This window comes from Podarcis liolepis (assembly GCF_965112155.1).
Source record: "Podarcis liolepis genome assembly, chromosome: 16".
Lineage (NCBI taxonomy): Eukaryota > Metazoa > Chordata > Lepidosauria > Squamata > Lacertidae > Podarcis > Podarcis liolepis.
The window spans coordinates 7,648,290-7,670,352 of record NC_139567.1 but is presented as its reverse complement, the minus strand read 5'-3'; the positions used below and the strand labels follow the sequence as shown (position 1 = coordinate 7,670,352).

The 22,063-nt window shown below is 47.1% G+C and overlaps 1 protein-coding gene across 2 annotated transcripts in view; it reads left to right on the top strand.

Moving 5' to 3' along the window:
• The window catches only part of RNF122 (ring finger protein 122), a 35,088-nt gene that overhangs the window by 5,184 nt on the left and 7,841 nt on the right, over positions 1-22,063 (top strand). For both annotated transcript variants that reach the window (XM_083480815.1, XM_083480814.1), the window contains exons 2-3: positions 13,726-13,882; positions 20,654-20,699. In XM_083480815.1, coding sequence (XP_083336941.1) covers positions 13,726-13,882; positions 20,654-20,699 — 203 coding nt within the window. The remainder of the gene's footprint in view (positions 1-13,725; positions 13,883-20,653; positions 20,700-22,063) is intronic.

Here is a 22,063-nt window from a genome sequence, read left to right as displayed (position 1 = left end):
TAATTGCCAGACATGATGGAAGCTGCAGTCCAGAAACATCTGGAGGGCCAGAGGCCAGATGTCTTCTAAGGCCATGGGAGGGAATTCTAGGCCTGGGAACCAAATGTGGCCCTCTCTGTCTGGCCCTTGGGACTCTCCAACCTCTGCCAGCCATAGCCCCCTCCCCCAGCCCTGCTTCATGCTTTCCTTGAGTGTTTTTGCCTGGCTGGAATGTGCCTTTGAACTCAGATGACGCTTTTTCCTTGTCTGGCTGGAGCATAGCGAGAGGTGTGTGTCGAAAATAGTCTGGCTGTACAAAGGTACCTTTTTCACCAGTTACTCCACTCACTTTTGCCTCTGGCCCCCGGGCAGGTTCAGCCCCCTCTCTAAGCAGATGCAATCTACACAGCTAAAGAGTCCTCCTCTCTCTTCCTGCTGTTGCTTTTGTGTTCCTTTGCATGCAAGCTTTTCCCAGCCATAATTTTTTCAAAGGCAAACAAAATATTGGGTTGGATTCAGTGCTGAGTGTTGACAGTGGCAAAGGTGCATGGGTTGGGGCCACCCACAGCTTAATTTGCAGCACAATCCTGTGCGCATCTACTCTTAAGTAAGTCCATGGGGCTTAATCCCAAGCAAGGTTGGCAGAGCATTTTAACCTCAGGATGCAGACATTTAAAATCCCCAGTGATTTATTCAGACTGAAATCTGCAACTCCAGATTATTTACCGTATTTTTTGCTCTATAAGGCTCACTTTTTCCCTCCTAAAAAGTAAGGGGAAATGTGTGTGCATGGAGCGAATGCAGGCTGTGTGTGTCTTATGGAGTGAATGCAGGCTGCGCAGCTATCCCAGAAGCCAGAACAGCAAGAGGGATTGCTGCTTTTGCTGCACAGCGATCCCTCTTGCTGTTCTGGCTTCTGAGATTCAGAATATTTTTTTCCTTGTTTTCTTCCTCCAAAAACTAGGTGCGTCTTATAGGGTGAAAAATACGGTATCTATTCATTCATTACATTTATATCTCACCTTTTCCTTCAAGGAGCTCAAGTACATGGTTCTCCTCACCATTTTTAAAAATCCTCACAACAACCCTGTGAGGTAGATTAGGCTGAGAGATGGTAACTGGCCCAAAGTCACCCAGCGTGCTTTATGGCTGAGTGGGAATTTGAACCCTGGTCTTCCAGCTCCTAGTCCAGTACTCTAACCATTATACCACACTGTCCCTCTCAATATTAAATCATGAACTAGGAACTGCAGGGGAAGGGATAGCTCATTCGTAGGGCAGTTGCTTTGCATCCAGGTTTGATCCTCAGCACCTCCATTTTGGGGGATGGGGGAAAGCAACCCAGCAATTAATGTGAAAGAAAGATCTCTGCCTGAAACCCCAGAGAGCTGCTGCCAGTCAGAGTAGGAACATAGGAGGCTGCCTTATACTGAGTCACACGATTGATCCATCTCCCTTGGTATTGTCTACACAGACTGACAGCAGCTTTTTAGGGTTTCAAACAGGATTTTCTCCCAGCTCTACCTGGAGATGCCAGGGATTGAACCTCATCTGTCAGTTTGTCTGTAGAGAACAGGCACCATCTTCTCCCTGTCAGGAAACCCAGTTGCAGCTGCTGCTCACCCCCACACAAAGGCCTTTACATAAACCCCTAGTTTCGTTCCAGTTTCTCACTTTCTGTGTTGCGTGGGGTTGAGCCTCTCTAGCTGCATCAGTGAGCTGACTCTCCAGGTGAACCGTTCGCCTCTGTGAAGGAGGTGACCTACGGGAAGTGGGAGAATACTGCAAATAGCACAAGGACTCCATCAGAGTTTCTCACAAAGCAGATCTTCTCCCTCTTCTTCACGCACCTGCTGTTAATCGTAGACTTTGGAGTAAATGGCCATATTTGGAAGATTGGAGCTATTTTTGATGGTAATGTTTATTTGCTTCACTTCGAAATGTGGTAAGCCAGCCTTGTTGAAGAATCATAGAATCGTAGGATTGTAGAGTTGGAAGGGACCCCATGAGTAATCTAGTCCAACCCTCTGCAATGCAGGAATCCTGCCCTGAGTGGGATTGACCCACCAACCCTCTGGTGAGAAGCCAGACCCAAAGACCCACTGACAAGCTGTGCATCTGATTTGAGAGCTGGGAACATCTCCTGCCTGAAACTCTTGGGAGCCACTGCCAGTCAATGTAGATGGCACCCCTGATTTTGTTTATACTGAAAGTATGTTGGATTGTGGGTGACCCCTTTGAAGGTGACTACAACTAATCCAGAATGCTGCAGCTAGATTGGTGACTGGGAGCGGCTGCCAAGATCACATAACACCGGTCTTGGAAGACCTACATTGGCTCCCAGTACGTTTCCGAGCACAATTCAAAGTGTTGGTGCTGACCTTTAAAGCCCTAAACGGCCTCGGTCCAGTATACCTGAAGGAGTGTCTCCACCCCCATCGTTCTGCCCTGACACTGAGGTCCAGCGCCGAGGGCCTTCTGGTGGTTCCCTCCCTGCGAGAAGCCAAGTTACAGGGAACCAAGCAGAGGGCCTTCTCGGTAGTGGCACCTGCCCTGTGGAACGCCCTCCCACCAGATGTCAAAGCGATAAACAACTACCAGACTTTTAGAAGACTTCTGAAGGTAGCCCTGTTTAGGGAAGCTTTTAATGTTTGATGCATTACGGTATTTTAATATTTTGTTGGAAGCCGCCCAGGGTGGCTGGGGAAGCCCAGCCAGATTAGCGGGGTATAAATAATAAATTATTATTATTATTATTATTATTATTATTATTATTATTATTATTATTATTATGGCAGCAGTCGTCCCCCCCCCCCGCCCCCGTCTGATGCACAGAACACCTTCTTCCTAGCACTAAATTGAAACAAATAGCATTATTTTTCTGCTAGGAGTGGTTTCGCCCCTAAAAGAAAGCAAAGTTAGGGAACATCTAGCCCAATCTTGGGTTCCTGCCAGGGGTTCCAATTTGAAGCCGCTCACCTGAAATCACGCCCACCTGTCAATCAGGTGACATCACCCAGGTGGGCAGCTGATGGGATGGAACAGGGTGGCGGATCCTGGAGAAAGCTTGACTGGACCGCTTGCCCATCAGCTGATTGCGGGGATGGGGGCATGCAATCCTGCCCTATTCAGCTGTGCATGCAGCTGATCCCTGCACAAAGCAGGATCAACCCCCTTGCACATTACTCGATGCGTTGGGAAGTCAGTCTTGCCCTATTTGGGTGCAAGAGATTCCCAAGCACCTGACCTCCAGGGTTTTGCCAGGCTTCCCTCTCCAGTGGCTGGCAGGTGTGTTGCCCTCCCCACTTGTCAAAGTTGGCCTGCAGGGGTGGGGCCTGATAAGAATCAGGCCCGTGGAGCCGAAAAGCTTCCCTACCCCATGTAATAATAACAACAACAACAATAATAAATAATAATAAATTTTATTTATACCCCACCCTCCCCGGCCAGAGCCGGGCTCAGGATGGCTAACAACAGTAAAATTACAGTAAAAACATAATAGGGGGAAAAAACCAATATAAAATACAGGTTAAAATGCAGCCTCATCAAAACCATAAGGGGAGGGAAACATAAGGGTCGGACTGAGTCCAAACCAAAGGCCAGGCGGAACAGCTCTGTCTTGCAGGCCCTGCAGAAATATGTCAAGTCCCGCAGGGCCCTAGTCTCTTGTGACAGAGCGTTCCACCAAGTCGGGGCCAGTACTGAAAAGGCCCTGGCCCTAGTTGAGACCAATCTAACCACCTTGAGACCTGGGACATCCAAAGTGTTGTCATTTGTAGACCTTAAGGTCCTCCATGGGACATACCAAGAGAGGCAGTCCCGTAGGTACGTGGGTCCTAGGCCGCATAGGGCTTTAAAGGTCAAAACCAGCACCTTAAACCTGACCCTATACTCCATCCACCGGGAGCCAGTGCAGTTGGTAAAGCACTGGATGAATGTGATCCCGCAGCAAGGACCCCGTAAGGAGCCTCGCCGCGGCATTCTGCACCCACTGGAGTTTTTGGGTCCGCTTCAAGGGCAGCCCCGCGCAGAGCGAGTTACAATAATCAAGCCTTTAGGTGACCATCGCATGGATCACTGTGGCCAGATCAGGGCGAGAAAGGTAAGGGACCAATGTAGAAAAGAAGAATGCTCTGCTAGGGACCTGAAGCAACCGAGCCCCTGAGGCTTTCTGGGCTCCGTGAAGGCAGGAGAAAAGGGAGCAGGAGATGAGCTCTGACAAGTCTTCCATGAGCACAGGAGCTACGTCAAGAAAGCTTGATGCTTTCAGGCTCTTAAGGATCCAACTCCTGCTCCAAGTGGCAATACTTTTGTAGCTGAAGTGGCACCAGTCATGCACATGAGGGAGATAGCAGCAGACTTCTGGGGAACCCTGTAAACAATGCTTGGGACCCCCTCCCTAAAACAACCTACTGGGTAGCCATGGAATGCTAAATGCATGTTGGATGGATGAGAATGACAGAAAAATTGGGTGGGTGGAATGGAGTATTTAGGGAAAGGGAGTCACTAGCTGGAACCCTGAACAGGACAACACCATGCTGCAACATCTTGTTGCAGGTCCCTTGCATAGCATCCACCAGAAAATGGAAAACATTTCAGCTTGTCTGCACAGGCAGTTTGTGAATTAGGTGGTTCTTAGAATTATGAACAAGTTACTAGAATGGGTTTGCTTCAACAGGTTCAGCTTCAATATAGACACCTTTTATCTTCTTTTAATCTTTCAGAGCAGCACTGAGTACGATAGTAGCGCTTAGTGCCAAGTTTTCTTTGTCTACGGGAACTAATGATTAAAAATAATAATAATAATAAAACTACAGTCATCCAGATTTTTGATCCACTGCCACCTGGCTTACTCCACGTTTTGAAAGTTCTCCAGCAGGCAAATGAATTGCAATTCCTGACAGCTTCATGAAGCGCTCCCAGCACCCAGAGAATAGGTCCAGGACTCCAGGATTCAAATATAGTCATGTGCCTTTGCCTCGAGCGGAGCTGTAGAATCAGATGGCACTTGTGTGGCAAGAGTCCTGTTGGCCTGACCTTGACCTCTGGCAACAGAGTGTGTCTGCCACTTGCCTGCTTAAGCCTCAAATGTTAGAGCTTTATAACTTTCTGCTAAATAAGCAAACTGAGCCTGGAAGCTGAAAATGGCTGTTGTAAGGGGAAATCAGGGGAAGCTTTTGTTAGTGGGATGGCTTGGGTGGCCAGATGCAGGGTTGCAGAGATAATTTATATTAGCATGCTGTTAAAAAAATAATAGATTTGATTTGATTGCTAAGTCCTGCAAACCAAAAGACTGTTAAAGGCAGAGCTGCAGGGGCTGGTTCAAACAATGACAGCTGTGCAGGGGTTGGTGGCGGTTAATGGATTGAAACTGAATCCTGACAAGACATAAGTACTGTTTCTGGGAGACAGGGGGTGGGCAGGTGTGGGGGGCTCTCTAGTTCTGAGTGGGGTAAATGTGCCCCTAAAGCAGGGGTAGGCAACCTAAGGCCCGTGGGCCAGATGTGGCCCAATTGCCTTCTCAATCTGGCCTGCAGACACTCTGGGAATCAGCGTGTTTTTACATGAGTAGAATGTGTGCTTTTATTTAAAATGCATCTCCGGGTTATTTGTGGGGCATAGGAATTCGTTCATTTCTCCCCCCAAAAATATATTCCGGCCCACCACATGGTCTGAGGGACGGTGGACCGGCCCACGGCTGAAAAAGTTTGCTGACCCCTGCCCTAAAGGATCAGATGTGCATCCTGGGGGACATTTTGGACTCGCAGCTGTCCAGGGAAGTGCAGGCCAACTCTGTGTCCTAGATGGCTGTCTACCAGTTCCATCTGGTACTCAGGCTGAGACCCTGCCTGCCTGTGCCCTGTATCGCAAGAGTGGTACATAACTCTGGTTATCTCCCGCTTGAACTGCTACAATGCACTCTTATGTGGGGATACCTTTGAAGGTGACTTAGAAACTACAACTAATCCAGAATGCAGCAGCTAGGCTGATGACTGGGAACGGCCACCAGGACCATATTACACTGGTCCTAAGATTGGCTCCTAGTACGTTTCCGAGCACATTTCAAAGTGCTGACCTTTAAAGCCCTAAACAGCCTCAGCCCAGTATACCTGAAGGAGCGTCTCCACCCCATCGCTCAGCCTGGACACTGAGGTCCAGCTCTGAGGGCCTTCTGGTGGTTCCCTCACTGCAAGAAGTGAAGTTACAGGGAACCAGGTGGAGGGGCTTCTCAGTAGTCACACCCAGCCTGTAGAATGCCCTCCTGGCAGATGTCAACTATATAAATTTTCATAGACATCAGGCAGTCCTGTTTCAGGAAGCTTTTTATCTTTGATGGTGTTGTGTGTGTGTGTGTGTGTGTTTGTTTGTTTGTTTGTTTTGTTGCTTTGTTTTGTTGCTTTGTTTTAATTGTATTGTTGGAAGCCGCCTGGAGTGACTGGGGTAACCCAGTCAGATGGGCAGGGTATAAGAAATTTTATTATTGTTATTACTATATTGTTGGGACTCCAATTTCCGCCAGCCTCAGGAAGGATCGCCCAATGGTCAGGGCTGATGGGAGTTGCAGTCCAGCAACCTTATTGAGGGGCTGGGGCACAGCTTAGCTATCTCTGTCAAGGCAGGATAAAGCTGTAGTGCCTTAAATAACAGTATATAACTCAAAAGGGACCTGCAACAAAATGTTGCAGTATGGAATGCTTTGTTTAGCGGTCCAGCCAGTCAGTAAACCATGCCCTCACACATATACATGTTTTCCATCCAGAGATGGAATGGGCCTTTTCTGCAGTGTCTCCCCATTCCATGCAGGGCTGGAAGAGGCCCTTGTCTGAAACCATGGAGAGCCCATCAGCTTAGAATCAACAATATTGAGCTAGACTAATAGTTTAATTTTTCTTAAGGCAGCTTCAGAATTTTGGGGGAGTTGGATTTCTTGCGCACAGGAATCATGGTACGTTGGTCTTCCTTTATGTCACTGCAACAGCCCACATTGTTTTCTGCCTCTGATTTTGCCTGCTGATTTTCATTTATTCCCCCCACCCCCTTTAAAGACGTCCAAACAATATCTAGGTCGCTGCACTACGTAATGCTGCTGAATTTTCTTGTTGCCTCGAAATGGGCGGCTTCTAGCTGTTCATTTTTTCCATATTAGCAGAGAAGGGTTCGCTGTGGAGAAACAATTCTGCAAAGAACCCCAGCTTTGTAAACTGGTTCTTGCAGTTGCTTCTGTCTGGATGTCGCGAGTTCTAAATATATTTTTTTCATTGAGTGACGATGCTTGTTAGAAGGAGAGCCAGTCTAGCGTAGTGGTTAGAGGGCCGGCCTAGGATCTGGATGGCTAGGGTTCAAATCTCACTCAGCCATGAGACTCACTGGGTGACTTTGAGCCAGTCACAGTCTCTCAGCCTAACCTACCTCACACGGTTGTTGTGAGATGAGGATAAAACGGGGAGGAAGAGAGCCATGTAACCACATTGGGGGAAAGGTGGGATAGAAATGTGATGATGATGATGATGATGATGATGATGATAATAATAATAATAATAATAATAATAATAATAATAATAATAATAATAATAATTTATACCCCACCCATCTGGCTGGGTTTCCCCAGCCACTCTGGGCAGCTTCCAACACAATATAAAATACAGTAATGCCTCAAACATTAAAAGCTTCCCTGTTTAAACAGGGCTGCCTTCAGATGTCGTCTAAAAGTCTGGTAGTTGTTGTTCTCTTTGACATCTGGTGGGAGGGCATTCCGCAGGGCGGGTGCCACTACCGAGAAGGCCCTCTGCCTGGTTCCCTGTAACTTGGCTTCTCGCAGCGAGGGAACCACCAGAAGGCCCTCAGCATTGGACCTCAGTGTCCAGGCTGAATGATGGGGGTGGAGATGCTCCTTCAGGTATACAGGACCGAGGCCGTTTAGGGCTTTAAAGGTCAGCACCAAAAGCCCAAAACACCAGCTCCTGCCCTCTCAGTCAGTTCAGGATCAATGGTCAGTATTCAGCTGACCTGCCCCATCTGTGCAAGGATTTCTACTTGCACAGCAGAACCACCACTAGGGGTTCGGGGAACCCTTAGAACAGATTTGTGGGGTTTGGGAAAGGAGAGAGGAAGGAAGTTTCTTTGCACAAGCAGAAATCTTTGTGTGTTCTGAACGCTCTCTTAGCACTGCAATAGCTTCTACCCAATGGCTTGAATTTTGCAGTCTTCAGCTGCAGGAAACATCTGGCAATCGCGTATCTCCATATTGGCTATAAACATGCACTGTGGGCCCACGTACGCCATCAAGAGTTTAATGACTTTCTTTATATGATCATGTACATGCTTCCAAAGGGATAGATGGAGGGGATTATAAGACTGGATCGCAAATACAGATACTTGACTTCAGTTAATGGGTGGTGGTTCCCAGCTGAATATGTGAACATCATATGTTGCAAACTAAGGTGCTTCAGTTGATGTGTGATGATATGAAAGTCCTGCTTGTGGCATGGGATAGGCTGTAGACTCTTCAAGAGTCTGAAACCCTCATGTGTTTAAATATTCACTAGTTGAGAGTAGGAATGGGAAAATATGTTCATTTCATCTCAGTTTTGCATTCCCCCCCCCAGTCTTAAGTTCAGTTTCCAAATTTCCATACAGATGGTAGGGGGTTTTTTTGTTGTTGTTTTTAATGTTCTGAAAATTCACCAGTATTTCAAATTTTTGTATGCAATTTTCCTAATGGACGCATGTTTACAAAGCATTTTTTGCTAATATAATGCACTTTGGCTTGTTATTTTAGTTAATATACACATTTTATGCACACTTTACTCTAGCACAGCACATGCATTTTTGTACCTGTTACTTGGTTGGAGAATTGCATTTCAAAATTTGGAAAAGTGCAAATTTCGAAGAACTGCTGTGTTTCGGTTCACGTAAAGTCTTGGAAAGTGTGAATTGGGGAGGTTTGCCTCTAAATGTTATTTTTATATAATTCTTTTAAAGCATTTTAAATGTAGCAAATGATTGGTTTTTAATTCACCAAAGCAGTCTACTAGGACGGGGTAGTCAAAAAAATGTAAAGGACCCCTGGACGGTTAAGTCCAGTCAAATTCGACTATGGGGTGTAGCATTCATCTCCGCTTTCAGATATAAAATCTGTTTGGGAGTCAACAAACAGATTTTGTATATTACTGTATATAGTTTGAATTCCATCAAGGTTTACTTGTCCCCCCCCCCCCCAAGTTATTAGCAATTCTTGTTTTTATCCATAAGCCTTCCCCATTAGGGAAAAATATGGAGTATAAATAAATTGATGATGATGTAGTGCCCTCGAGATGTTGTTGGACTACAATTCCCATCATCCCTGACCATCTGCCATACTGACTGGGGCTGATGGGAGTTGTAGGCCAACACCCTTGGGAGGGGGCACTACATTGGCTATTGCACTAGAAAATGAGCTTTCTGGCCCCATGTCCCTGTCACTCCTCCCTGCTAGCCTGGCTAGTAGGTGATGGCAACAACTTCTAGCCAAGACCCTCCAGAGCCCCAGCCAATCCAAATTGATAATGCAGCTCCAGATGGTCCAATGGAGACAACAGCAAGGCAAAGATGCTGTAGGCCAAATTGGACACACAGAAGTTAAATAGGCAGCAGTGACAGTGGTGCTTGGGAAGAGGAGCCCATTCAGGGTGTGTATCCTGCAAAGGGTGCCTTGTGCCAGGGTCTGGAGCTGAACCACTGCTCCCTGCGTGAATAAGGACTTTTTTCCCCCCTTCTGGGTTTGGCACTACTGGGGAAGCTTCAGTTGCTGAGGAGGTGATGTCTGGAATAATTCACAGCAATATCTGTCTCAGTGGAATACGTGTATTTTTGGAATCCTAGGCTGGCTTTATATCTTCAGTGATCCTCGGCGTGTGTGTATAGGAAAACCATTTTGTTTTTCTCAGCCTGTGGTCCTGAAACAAGGGGTGCAGTCTGCGTCTGGGCCCAGGTGGTGTCCCTGATTCGGTTTTATCAAAGGGACTTCAGTGCCTCATTATTGAAGTGCTAATTTCCCCCTTCCACTCCTCCCCCGTCCTTCCCAATGTCTAGGCAGATCTCTCTAGAGACATTGATCTCTGCAAGCTTATCCTTTCAAACAGCAGACTCTGAGGCAATTACTCAGAAAGAAAGAGATCTGCCTGTAGATAATACACCAGCTTGCGGAGTCCTTTCTGTCCACCCTCAAATCAATCTCTGCAGGGGAGAGGAAATTGGGGTCGGGGACAATACACTCCTATAGTGCTCATCTTGGAAGCTCAATTCCCCCCCTTCCAGTCCCCACAGCCATTTGGGAACGTAAGGAGCTCACAGAACATAAGGAAATTGCCTGATATCAGGTCAGACTATTTATGCATCTAACCCAGGAGTGGGGAACTGGATTTTGACTTGCAGCCTTCATCTTTCTTTCCCCTACCAGCTATGGGCCAAGTTTGACAGCTGTTGTGAGACCATAGGTCTTTCTGTGTATCTATCTCCATCTGTACAGGAAATGCTAGTCTCCATTGGAACCTAGATACTACTTTTGAGTTGTGTAGCAAGGGTCAAGAGCTATGTCTACACACACTTCTATTATTTGCCTAATTAAGGTAGCAAATTCTTCCTGAAAAACCTCCCACCTCCCCCCACCGCCATTCTCATGGAGATTGTTGCTTGGATCTGAAGGGCCAGCGCTCTGCGAACAGCTGATGGTGAGAGACTTCCTCAGAACTGGCCCCCTGCCTCAGCTGATTATTTCATTTTTAATACATTGTTAATCATTTCTGCTTTGCTATTAGCACCCGCACCACCAAAGGCTTTTCTTTTCTTATTTTGGCTTTCCAGCAGGCCTTCCTGTAACCAGCCACAGCTGTTCTGTGCTTCAGATAAAGTCAGCAAAAACCTCCTTTTGTGCACTGATTCCTTAAATAGTGGATGGGATCATGTTTTGATCATTTCCTGTTGTGGGGCAGGAAAAAGATGACTGTTCCAAGGAAGTCATCATTTAAATAAAAATAAAAATGCAATATTATTTCCCTCCAAGTGGCTGAAGGTTTGGTTACCCCATTTTATCTTCACAACAGCCCTGAGAAGTGGGTTAGATTTAGAGACCTTGACTGGTTCAAGGTCACCGTGTGATCTTCATGACTGAGTGTGGAGTTGAACCCTGACCTCCCAGGCACCATTTGAAAACTTTAACCACTATGCTACACTGCACTGGCTTTGCTGTTTATTATTTCTTTGTGGTCAGTGAAATTCTGGGCATTCCTAAGGCTCTGCTTCTACCATTGCTCTTTTACTCCTTTCGGACATTTGGTGAATGTAGGGGAAAGGGGACTGGGATTGTGCCTTTAAGGTGAATCTATCAAATTTGTCCTTCAAAATTCACACTTGCCCGAATTTTGCAGCCAAACAGTGTTTAGAAAAATGCGTGTTTTGGGAGAAAGTGTGCACACAAATGAATATGTTAGTGAAAATGGCATGCAAAAATGCATTATATTAGGGGAAAGTTTTTGCAGAAATGTGTACATTAGACAGAGCTTCACACAGAAATGTGTTTATTATGAGAAATACACACTTAAAATGCTAGTGAATATTCATGACCTTTTTTTAAAAGCAAATTGCTGCAGAAATATGGAGAACATAATTTAAGACTGGAAAAATGAGAAATGGAGAGAACCAGAATTGACAGATCCTTGCATCCCAAGCCACTACTGAAAATACCCAATTGCCACCTCCAAAGGGTACAGGAGGAGGACCTCTGACGTAGACCTTGGGGTGCCAAAAAAACACCTGACATTTGGCAGTTTGGAAAGCAATAAAAGGGTGGGATGAATGAATTACTAATGGGAAGATGTGCAAATGCCCCATAAACAGATTGGGATGAATGTTAATGTTTTATAAGCTCCCCATTAAAAAATGGAATAAATATGATAGTCTATTCTCCTACTTCAGTTTTGTGCAAGGAAATCAAGTTGAATGTGGAATAAATAGGTCATCTGGAGGAGCTCTTAGATTCTGCACAGGTTCATATGGGAGTAGGCAGCCTTTTGATTTACAGGATGCAGGTGGCACTGTGGGTTAAACCACAGAGCCTAGGGCTTGCCGATCAGAAGGTCGGCGGTTCGAATCCCCACGACGGGGTGATCTCCTGTTGCTCGGTCCCTGCTCCTGCCAACCTAGCAGTTCAAAGCATGTCAAAGTGCAAGTAGATAGATAGGTACCGTTCAGGCGGGAAGGTAAATGGCGTTTCTGTGTGCTGCTCTGGTTCGCCAGAAGCGGCTTAGTCATGCTGGCCACATGACCCAGAAGCTGTACGCCGGCTCCCTCGGCCAATAAAGTGAGATGAGCGCCGCAACCCCAGAGTCGTCCATGACTGGACTTAACTGTCAGGGGTCCCTTTACCTTTAGCCTTTTGCCTTAATACTTGTATTCCCCTTTTCCACAAGACTGTTGAGCTCAAAGAGGCTCATAATGATAATATAAAAAGCTCCCATCAGTGCTTCCTATTTTTGTGATTGTTTGGATTTTGTTCTTTTGGATGAGGGGGTTTTCTTTCGTTTATCTAAGCAAGGAAATGGTATGTGCTGGAGATGGTACCTATAACCATCATGACTAGAAGCTATTCATCGCCTTATTCTCTAGGAGGGATGAGGGAGAAATTCAGTGCCTTTTGCCTGGTCTGCGTTTCCCAAACAGATGTGCGAACTGAAGTATCCTTCCAAATTCACACTTCTTCACATGTTTCAATGCAGTTCTTCAGTCAACATGAACCAAAAGGCTTATGTTTGAGGGAAAGTATGCACAAAAATATATGCATTTGTGCAAATAGCATTCAAAAAAAATTGTGTTGTATTTAGGGGAATAGCTTGCAGAAAGGTGTGCCTTAGTTCAGTGTTTCCCAACCGGTGTTCCGCGGCACACTAGTGTGCCGTGAGACACCGGCTGGTGTGCCGTGGGAGGGAGGCGGGCGAGTCGGGCGGCGAGAGGCGGCGGCGGCGAGGATCCGCGTCGAGCCGGGGGCGGCTCCGCGGTGGTGGTGCCGAGCGGCGGGGCAGCGCGCGCAAAAGGGAGGAGCGCGAGACAGCGGAGGAGGAGGAGGCCGGCATGTCCGGGCAGCAGCAGCAGCAGCAGCAACTCCCGGCGACGGCTCCTCCTCCGCCCGCTATCGCCGCCACCACCACAACAGCCGCCGCCGCCTCAGCTGCCGCCGTCCCTCAATCCCTCGCTCTGCTGCCTCCTCCCACCCCGGCAAGGGGAAGGGAAAAAACTTTCACTTTTGTGCGTCCCTCCCGGCGTGACGCTGCGCGCTGACGTCACGGGGCGGGGCTTTAATGGTGGTGTGCCGCGAGATTTTTTCCCGGTAAACAGGTGTGCCGTTGCCCAAAACCGTTTGGGAAACACTGCCTTAGTTTACACCGCATGCAAAAATGTGTACTGTATATTGGAGGAAATGTGGAGAAAGGAATTTAAGATGGGGAAAATGACAAACTTGGAGAAACCGAAAGGGACAGATTTGCCCATCCCTATTCTCCACGGCTTAGTTTCGGTCATGGGTTTGATCCCCGTATGGGCTAGCTGCGTAGTCCTGCCTTGCCGAGGGGTTGACTAGATGAACTTAGAGGTCCCTTCCAAGCTCTACAATTCTATGATCCTAAGGAGATCTGTGCTGCTGCCTTCCTCTCCTGTCTCTCTCCACCCCTGAGTCTCATCTTCTCTTTCTCTCCCTTCTACCCTCCTGGCTTCCAGGATGCTTCTGTGGTTTGGGGCTGGTTTACACCAACAAGTCGTGCACGATGCCTCCCATCACATTCCAGGACTTGCCGCTGAATATCTACATGGTGATTTTTGGCACGGGGATCTTCGTCTTTGTGCTCAGCCTCATCTTCTGCTGCTACTTCATTAGGTGAGTCACAGCCCCGAGGGAGATGCTGGATGCAGATGGCGGAGGAGGGAGGAAACAAGCGAGGCACCTGGGCCTGTGACTGCAGTTGCTTCTCCTTCTCTGCTTTCTAGATAATTTGGGGTCAGAGAGGAAGAGGAGGGGGAGGATTGAAACTTCAAATATTTTTAAACCAAATAGCTAAATCTACTAAAGGGAAGGACTGTGGCACGGTGGCAGAACATCGGCTTGGCATGCAGAAAGCTCCCAGGTGCAATGCCTGTCGTCTCCAGGCAGGGCCTTGTAGAGACCCTTGTCCCATGAGAGCAGCTGCCTGTCAGTGTAGGCAACACTGAGTGAGATGGACCAGTGGCCTGATTCTGTAGGAAGCAGCTTGCTAGTCCTTCCATGAGGTTTTTCAAAGAAAGTTCCAAGGAGCCTTGGAGGTCAGGAATCTGTCAAGAATCAGACAAAGCTTGTTGAAACAGATAACTCCTTAATTGTCCTATGAATTGCTGTCCCTAGCCCAGGGACGGGGAACCTGAATCAGACCAAGGGTCAAATGTGTCCCTCTCTGTTTGTTCCTTGAGAGTCTTCCCAGGCCACACCACCTACTGGCCCTGCTTCGCACCCTCCTTGCATGTTTTTGCCTGGCTGGAATATGTCCTTGAACTCTGATAATGCCTGTTGTTTGTCTGGATGGAGAATAGAGGTTGTGTGTATGTGTGTAGAAAGGAGCCTATTATTATTATTATTATTATTATTATTATTATTATTATTATTTAATTACTTATACCCCACCCATCTGGCTGGGTTTCCCCAGCCACTCTAGGCGTCTCCCAACAGAATATTAAAACACGATAAAACATCCAACATTAAAAACTTTACTAAAAGTCAGATAGTTGTTTATTTCTTTTCATATCTGATGGAAGGGTGTTCTACTGTGCGGGCGTCACTACTGAGAAGGCCCTCTGCCTTCTGTGCAAAGGTAAGATTTGCATTCATTACCCTCCCCACTTTTGCCTCTGACCCCGCTGACCCCTGGCAGGCTCCCACCTGGCCCTTAGGCTGAATCCAGATGCCCCACCCTCAATCTATAGCCCAGTATGGTCTTTCCTGATTAGCAGCAGCTCTCTTTTAAGACCTCTGGCAGACGTCTCTCTCCTTTCACCTGAATACTTTTAAGTGGAGGGGACACAGAATGTGGAAGGTTTGCATATAAACCATTTGCTCTGCAACTCAGGCCCCATCTGTACTACCATACCACTATCACGGCCATAGCTTCCCCCAAAGAATCCTGGGGAGTATAGTTTTTTACGGAAGTCGAGAGCTGCTAAGAGTCACCTATCCCCTTCACGGAGCTACAATTTGCAGAGTTCCCTGTGAAGAGAGATTGACCAAGGGGAAGGGGAGGGTCTCCTTACAACTGTCAGTGCTCTTAACCAACTGCAGTCCCCATGATTCTTCGGGGGAAGCTGTGCCTGTTTAAACTGTGATGTAATACTGCTCTAGGGACGCGGGTGGCACTGTGGGTTAAACCACAGAGCCTAGGACTTGCCGATCAGAAGGTCGGTGGTTTGAATCCCCGCGACGGGGTGAGCTCCCATTGCTTGGTCCCAGCTCCTGCCAACCTAGCAGTTCGAAAGCACGTCAAAGTGCAAGTAGATAAATAGGTACCACTCCGGCGGGAAGGTAGAGGGCATTTCCGTACGCTGCTCTGGTTCTCCAGAAGCAGCTTAGTCATGCTGGCCACATGACCTGGAAGCTGTACACCGGCTCCCTCAGCCAGTAAAGTGAGATGAGCGCCGCAACCCCAGAGTCGTCCGCAACTGGACCTAATGGCCAGGGGTCCCTTTACCTTTAATACTGCTCTAGTGGAAATGAGGCCTGAGCTATGGTTTCTCCATCCCGAATCTCTCAGGGCTCTAATTCAGTGCAAGCGCTGTCCGTTCAAGGCCTGAGCAATTGTTGGCCTGGGTTTCTTTCTGCCAAACTGCTTCTGAGTGTTTCTTCCATGCCCGTCATGAATGTGCAAGGACGGGTGGGAGTCAGAATGCGATGCTGGGTGCAGCTTTTGCCAGAGGAGACTTTGCCCCGTGCCACGTAGGATGTGCAGATTAGTTAGCGGAGGAATGAATTTTGCTCTGTGCCGCGAAGGCCCTGGGCCTCTTGGCTTTAGCCTTGTGGACAATGAGGCTTTTATCTAGTCCCCTGAGCAAATACCAAAAAAAGAAAGAGAGAGAAGGGTTGAGTATGATTTAGAGCTACTTCTTTGCTAAGCCATGCATAGGTCATAACCTCTTAGGGCAGTTCAATCCCCAGGCTGATATATGTCATTCCTGGGCAAACAAAGGATGCTCCACATATTGAGCTTGCAGTCCCCATTGTATATCCAGATTGGTTGTGGGTGCAAACAATACACAGATGGGTGCAAACAATATGCCAGTTGTGGGACTTGCAAGATACTTTTAATTCAAGCTGTTTGGAAATTGCACATGGGGGCAAGGTTCCTAAGACATTGGGATAAAATAGAGGTTTGCCTCCCTTTCTCTCTTTACGCACACGCGTCCAGCTGGATCAGGCCAACAGCTGTCGTAGTTCGGCATCCTGATTCCCAGCCGCTGCTGTTGTGAGACCATAGGCACATAGGAAGCTGCCTTATACCGAGTCAGACCATCTTGACTCAGTGGGTCCCCAGATGTTGTTGGACTACAACTCCCATCATTCCTGAGCTCTGGCCTTGCTAGCTAGGGGTGATGGGAGTTGTAGTTTGACAACATCTGAGGACCCACAGGTTGAGAACCGCTGGTCTACAGGGACTGGCAGAGGCTCTCCAGAGCCTCTTCAGACGAGGGATTGAACCTGGAATCTTGCACATTCAAAGCAGATGTTCTTTCACTGAGCTACAGCCCTTCCTCTAAGAATTACTGCCTCTGAGCGGCTTCCAACACAATATTAAAATACAGTAATGCAGCAAACATTAAAAGCTTCCCTAAACAGGGCTGCCTTCAGATGTCATCTAAAAGTCTGGTAGTTGTTGTTCTCTTTGACATCTGGTGGGAGGGCGTTCCACAGGGGTGGGAGGGGTGCCACTACCAAGAAGGCCCTCTGCCTGGTTCCATGTAACTTGGCTTATCGTGGTGAGGGAACCGCCAGAAGGCCCTCGGTGCTGGACCTCAGTGTCCTGGTAGAAGGATGGGGGTGGAGACGCTCCTTCAGATATACTGGACCGAGATCGTTTGATCCCAATGAGAGAGAGTGAGAGACCTCTTCACCACTTCTTCCCCACTGCAAATAATTTTGTGAAGCTCTCTTATGACACATGCACAAGCCATTAGCCATTTCCCCACCTTAAAATGAAAAAGCTACGCACCCCACCCCACCCAGTTTTAACCCTTCCTTACTGGAATAACTGCTTTGCATTGGCACCAGATGTTTATATTTGTGTGACCACTCCCTTGAGAAACAACCAGCCGAGGACATTCTGCCAAGCTAAGATGACCAGCTCTTGTCTTCACGAAACAGGAAATCGCAGGAAGTTGCAGAGGGGAGGGCCTCATTCAGGTGGTAGACAGATCCATTGTTTCTGGGGGAAAGAAGAGACATGTCTTGCTTCTATCGGCTATTTATAGAAAACTTATTTTTAAACTGTGCATTTGCCTGCAGCCGGGATGTCTAGGAATAGCCAAATGGATGACAAAGAGCCGATTTCTTTCAGCTTTTCTTTCGAGCTTCTGTCTCCATCAAAATCTCTAAAGAAAAGACGTAGTCAGCGTTGACTTTTCCCAGGGCAAGCGGCAATATCTACTTTGAGAGAAAGTTTTAAGGGAGATCTCTCAACCTCCTCCATTGGAAATTTGAATGCTCTGGTTTAGATCGAGTTAGCCATCACTGAAATTTTGTCAATAATATTTACTGTAGACTTTTTGAGAGCTGAGCATGTTTGTTACATGAGTTTCATTTATTTACTTTTGCAAGATTTATATAGCACTGAATTAAAAAAAACAAACCACAAGGAAGTAAAATACGCTTTAGAAATTACCGATAAATCAACAGACTAAAAACAAGTAGGCATAATATAGTGATCAAAATATAGATGGACTAATATGTGTAATATGGGGACGCGGGTGGCGCTGTGGGTTAAACCACAGAGCCTAGGACTTGCCGATCAGAAGGTTGGCGGTTCGAATCCCCATGACGGGGTGAGCTCCCGTTGCTCGGTCCCTGCGCCTGCCAACCTAGCAGTTCGAAAGCACATCAGAGTGCAAGTAGATAAATAGGTACCGCTCCAGCGGGAAGGTAAACGGCGTTTCTGTGCACTGCTCTGGTTCGCCAGAAGCAGCTTAGTCATGCTGGCCACATGACCCGGAAGCTGTACGCCGGCTCCCTCGGCCAATAAAGCAAGATGAGCGTCACAACCCCAGAGTCGGCCACGAGTGGACCTAATGGTCAGGGGTCACTTTACTTTTAATATGCGTAATAAAATCACATGCCTGGGTAGGCCTGCCTAAACTAAAATGTTTTCAGCAGGCTTTGTAAAAAATATTAAAGCGGCTGTCTAATATTAATAGGCCCAACAGACTCTGCAAACTTTGCAAATCACCAGTGTTACATTGCTAAACTAAAAGGTTCAACTGACGCAATCCCAGCCAGAAGATGCGACAAGACGAGAGTAAAAAAGTTGGTTCTGGCATATTTGGCCTCAGTTTTTTAGGATTAGGTTGAGGTTTCAGCACTCTTAATCCCACTCTCCAGATACAGAGTTCTTTAGCGCTCTCCGGTCCTTCTTGATGTGGCTGAAAGTCAAGAATGACATTGGCATGGCTCCTGCCTGGAGGTGTTGGGGATTGAACCAGAGACCTTCTGCATGCAAAGCAGTTGCTCTACCACTGAGCTACAGCTCTTTCCCATGTGGTGGCCCCTAGCCCAGCCCTATTATTCACTGTCTTTTTCCTGCCTCCAGCAGCTTAGGCCAGCCAGTTTGACTTCCACAGCAGTGAACGGGTGCTTGTCCTGGCGAGGTGTCTGAATGAGCCTTGAACAAAAGTTCTGAGCCTCAGGATTGGAGGCAGGTTCATCGCCAGCATCCCTTGAGCATTTTAACTGCCTGCCCAGGGGCCGCTCAAGCGTGTTTTCCATTGAGCTCCCAATCTTGAAGCATATGGCTGAGCAGTTGCATTCTCACTTTCCTCTGCTTTGCAGTCCTAGAGAAAAAAAGTTTTGGAAGCAGGAATGACTCTGTGCACCCAATCCCAGCAAGTGTTATCTGCCTGGGACCAATTGGTTGTTGTTTTTCTTTTTGCCGAACGGCTCTCTGGAAAACCAGCCTCCCAATCTGTGGTGATAAGCCATCATTCAGGGGTCCATAGAGAATGTAGGCAATAATTGCACATTGATTTTATTTGTTGTTTCTTGCTGGGGTTGCAATGTTCCACTGATTAAATTGCTTAGTATAGAGGTGAGGAACCGCAAGCCCAGGGGCCAAATCTGGCCCTCGGGATTCTCATTAGGCCACGCCCCTGTTCCCAGGCCACACCCCTTACTTATCTTTCTTTGCATACTCCTTGCGTGCTTCTGTCGGGTAGGAATGTGTCCTTAATGCCGCCTGCTCACCTGGATGGAGGGCATGTTTGCGCACATGTGTAGAAACCTCTGACGTTTGTGTGGCTGGAATGTACCATTACTCTAGACACCTCTGCTCTTGGCATTGCCCTTCAGTGGCATTCATGCCTCAGAAATTTGCCCAGGAGAGAATGAAGCCCGCAGGCTAAAGGACGCTCCCCCTTCCTGGTTTAGATGAATCAATTGCAGAAATATTTAAATCTACTTCAAAAGCACCCAGGATTAATTGGGAAACACATCATGCATACACTTTTAAATATAAGTTCTTGTAAAATAATCTTTAAAGGCAGCCCCACATATAAAATTACTGCAATCAAATGAGATGTTGCCAGTTTAACATAACAAAGCCTCGCCACTTGTCTTTGACATGACAGTTCATTATTTTTTTTAACGACCTATATATGCCACGTGATCGTAATAAACCCTCAAAGCAGTTTGCAACAAGGGGAAAAGCATTATCAATAAAAGGCGGTTAAAACCACATATTGAAAAACATTCAAAAGCCGATTAAAATCAACAATAAACTAAAAACAGATTAACGCATGTAGCTTCCATATGCCTGGGCAGGCTTGACTAAACAAAAATGTTTTAAGCAGGAACTCAAAAGAGTACAGCGAAGGAGCCGGCTTGCTGTCTATTGAGTTCCAATGTTTAGGGATTTCTTGGCCTTAACAACTATCCTGCCTTTTCTTCCATGTGTTGATAAAAACTCTGATGCAGTTCAGCTGCTCTGAAGGCATGACATTGTTACAAATAGAGGGCAAAACTGGGAGTATGTTTGCATTAGGTTTCTGTGAGAGCAGGGGAAGTTGTCAGTTTGGCTGGGATCACACAGGTCACCTAAGACCGTAAGTAGTGTATCTTTGTGGGACCGAGTGATTGAAAAATGGGTGCACAGTAGACAAGCCTTGAGATACTGCTGAACCGCAACTCCCATCAGCCCCACAAGCATGGCCAAGGATGATGGGAATTGTAGTTCAGCAACATCTGGAGGGCCAGCGGTTCTCCACACTGGATTTAGGGTAAGCATAAGGAAGAACTGCTGGATGGTATGAGCTGTTTGCTAGCATAGCAGATTGCCTTAGAAGCTGGTAGTCTCTCCTTTATTAGAATTTTTTTAGCATGTTTGGGTTTTTTCTGTTAACTTTAAAAATGTTCCCTTTCCCTCTGCAGTAAACTTCGACACCAGGCACAGAGTGAAAGATTTGGATACAAAGAGGTAACAGGGCTATGACCTGGTTTTAAATATTTTTTCCCCTTTTGCTTTCCAAACTATGATCAAGGGAATGGTTTAGTTCCTGAGCAGGTGTGGGAAGGAGCGGAGATGCATCTTTCTGGGCTTGCCAGCACCTTAGTGTGCAACAGGAAGTGAGATGTTCATAATCTAGAACAAAGCAGGAAATCTTTTGCCAGTCTTGTATCCCTAGCATAGCCATGTAAAGCTGAAATTTTATATGCAGTGAGGAAGCTCTGTCCCATAGGCCTGATCTGGCCCACCAAGTGTTCCCATTTCCCTGCGAGGCCATTTTGTGCAAGCTGCAGCCTCCTGCCATACAAGTGACACCAGGTGTGGGGCACATAAAAGCATAGCTTGGCAAAAAGTGGCTTTTTGGGCACCTGCTTCTGTGCCCCCATTGCACAGTGCTTCCCAAGCACCTGACAACCAGCCAACCGAGCAATCTGAAGGAACAGAGCAGTGCGTTCTCCCCTTTGGGCAGGGATAGAAGGCAGAGGTGTCTCTCTGTCCTGCCAGCCTCTGCCTGCAGAATTACACTGGCCTCATTCAGGTAGTGTGGAGCACCACTTTCCACCTACCAAACATGGGGAAGTGCTACTGGTTAGGAATCCACCAGCAGCAGGAAGACCCAAAATGCCATGTTCCAGAGGCAGGGAAGGAATCCTGAGCCTGCTGTATTGCCAACACATGACAGCATGAGGCCTGGTTGTTGTGCCGGCTCCAGGCTGGTGTAGCAACTTGCCTGCCCGCCCCTACCAACTTCCACTCTGGCTAGCATGCAGAGACAGTGGTTGGTATTAGGTGTGCAATATTAATCTTTCCACAGCCCCTACCTATCAACATTCTGGATGTAAGAAGACAGTTGTTTCCCGTGGTTTTTTTAATTGGAAGAAAGTTGGCATTACTAAGAATGAAGTTGTTAAGTGCCACACTTTTAACATTTGGGCGGAAAGGGTGCCAGTACTGCGTGCTCTTGAGGAGCCCCAGGAAAAAAGCACTGGTTGTTTCCATTGTGTCCTGTTTTCATGACAATCTGTGCTGCTTCCGTTCTGCTGCGGCTCAGTTTCCACCAAATGCAGAGTTACTCATCTCTCTGCTATTTGACGGATTTTGCATATTTATTCACATAGATTGACGGATTCAGTGTAATGTATGAGGTAACTATTTCCACAACATTCCTTTCAGTGCAAAGGAAACACAATTCAAATCAATTGATGACAATTACGTATCACCAATTGCATATCATTTGTGGGCTGGGGTGGGGGCAAACCGTGAATACCAACAGAGTGATTTATGTTCCGGATGTGAGATGAATAAGCGAACATCGGCAGTTTCCATCACTTTTT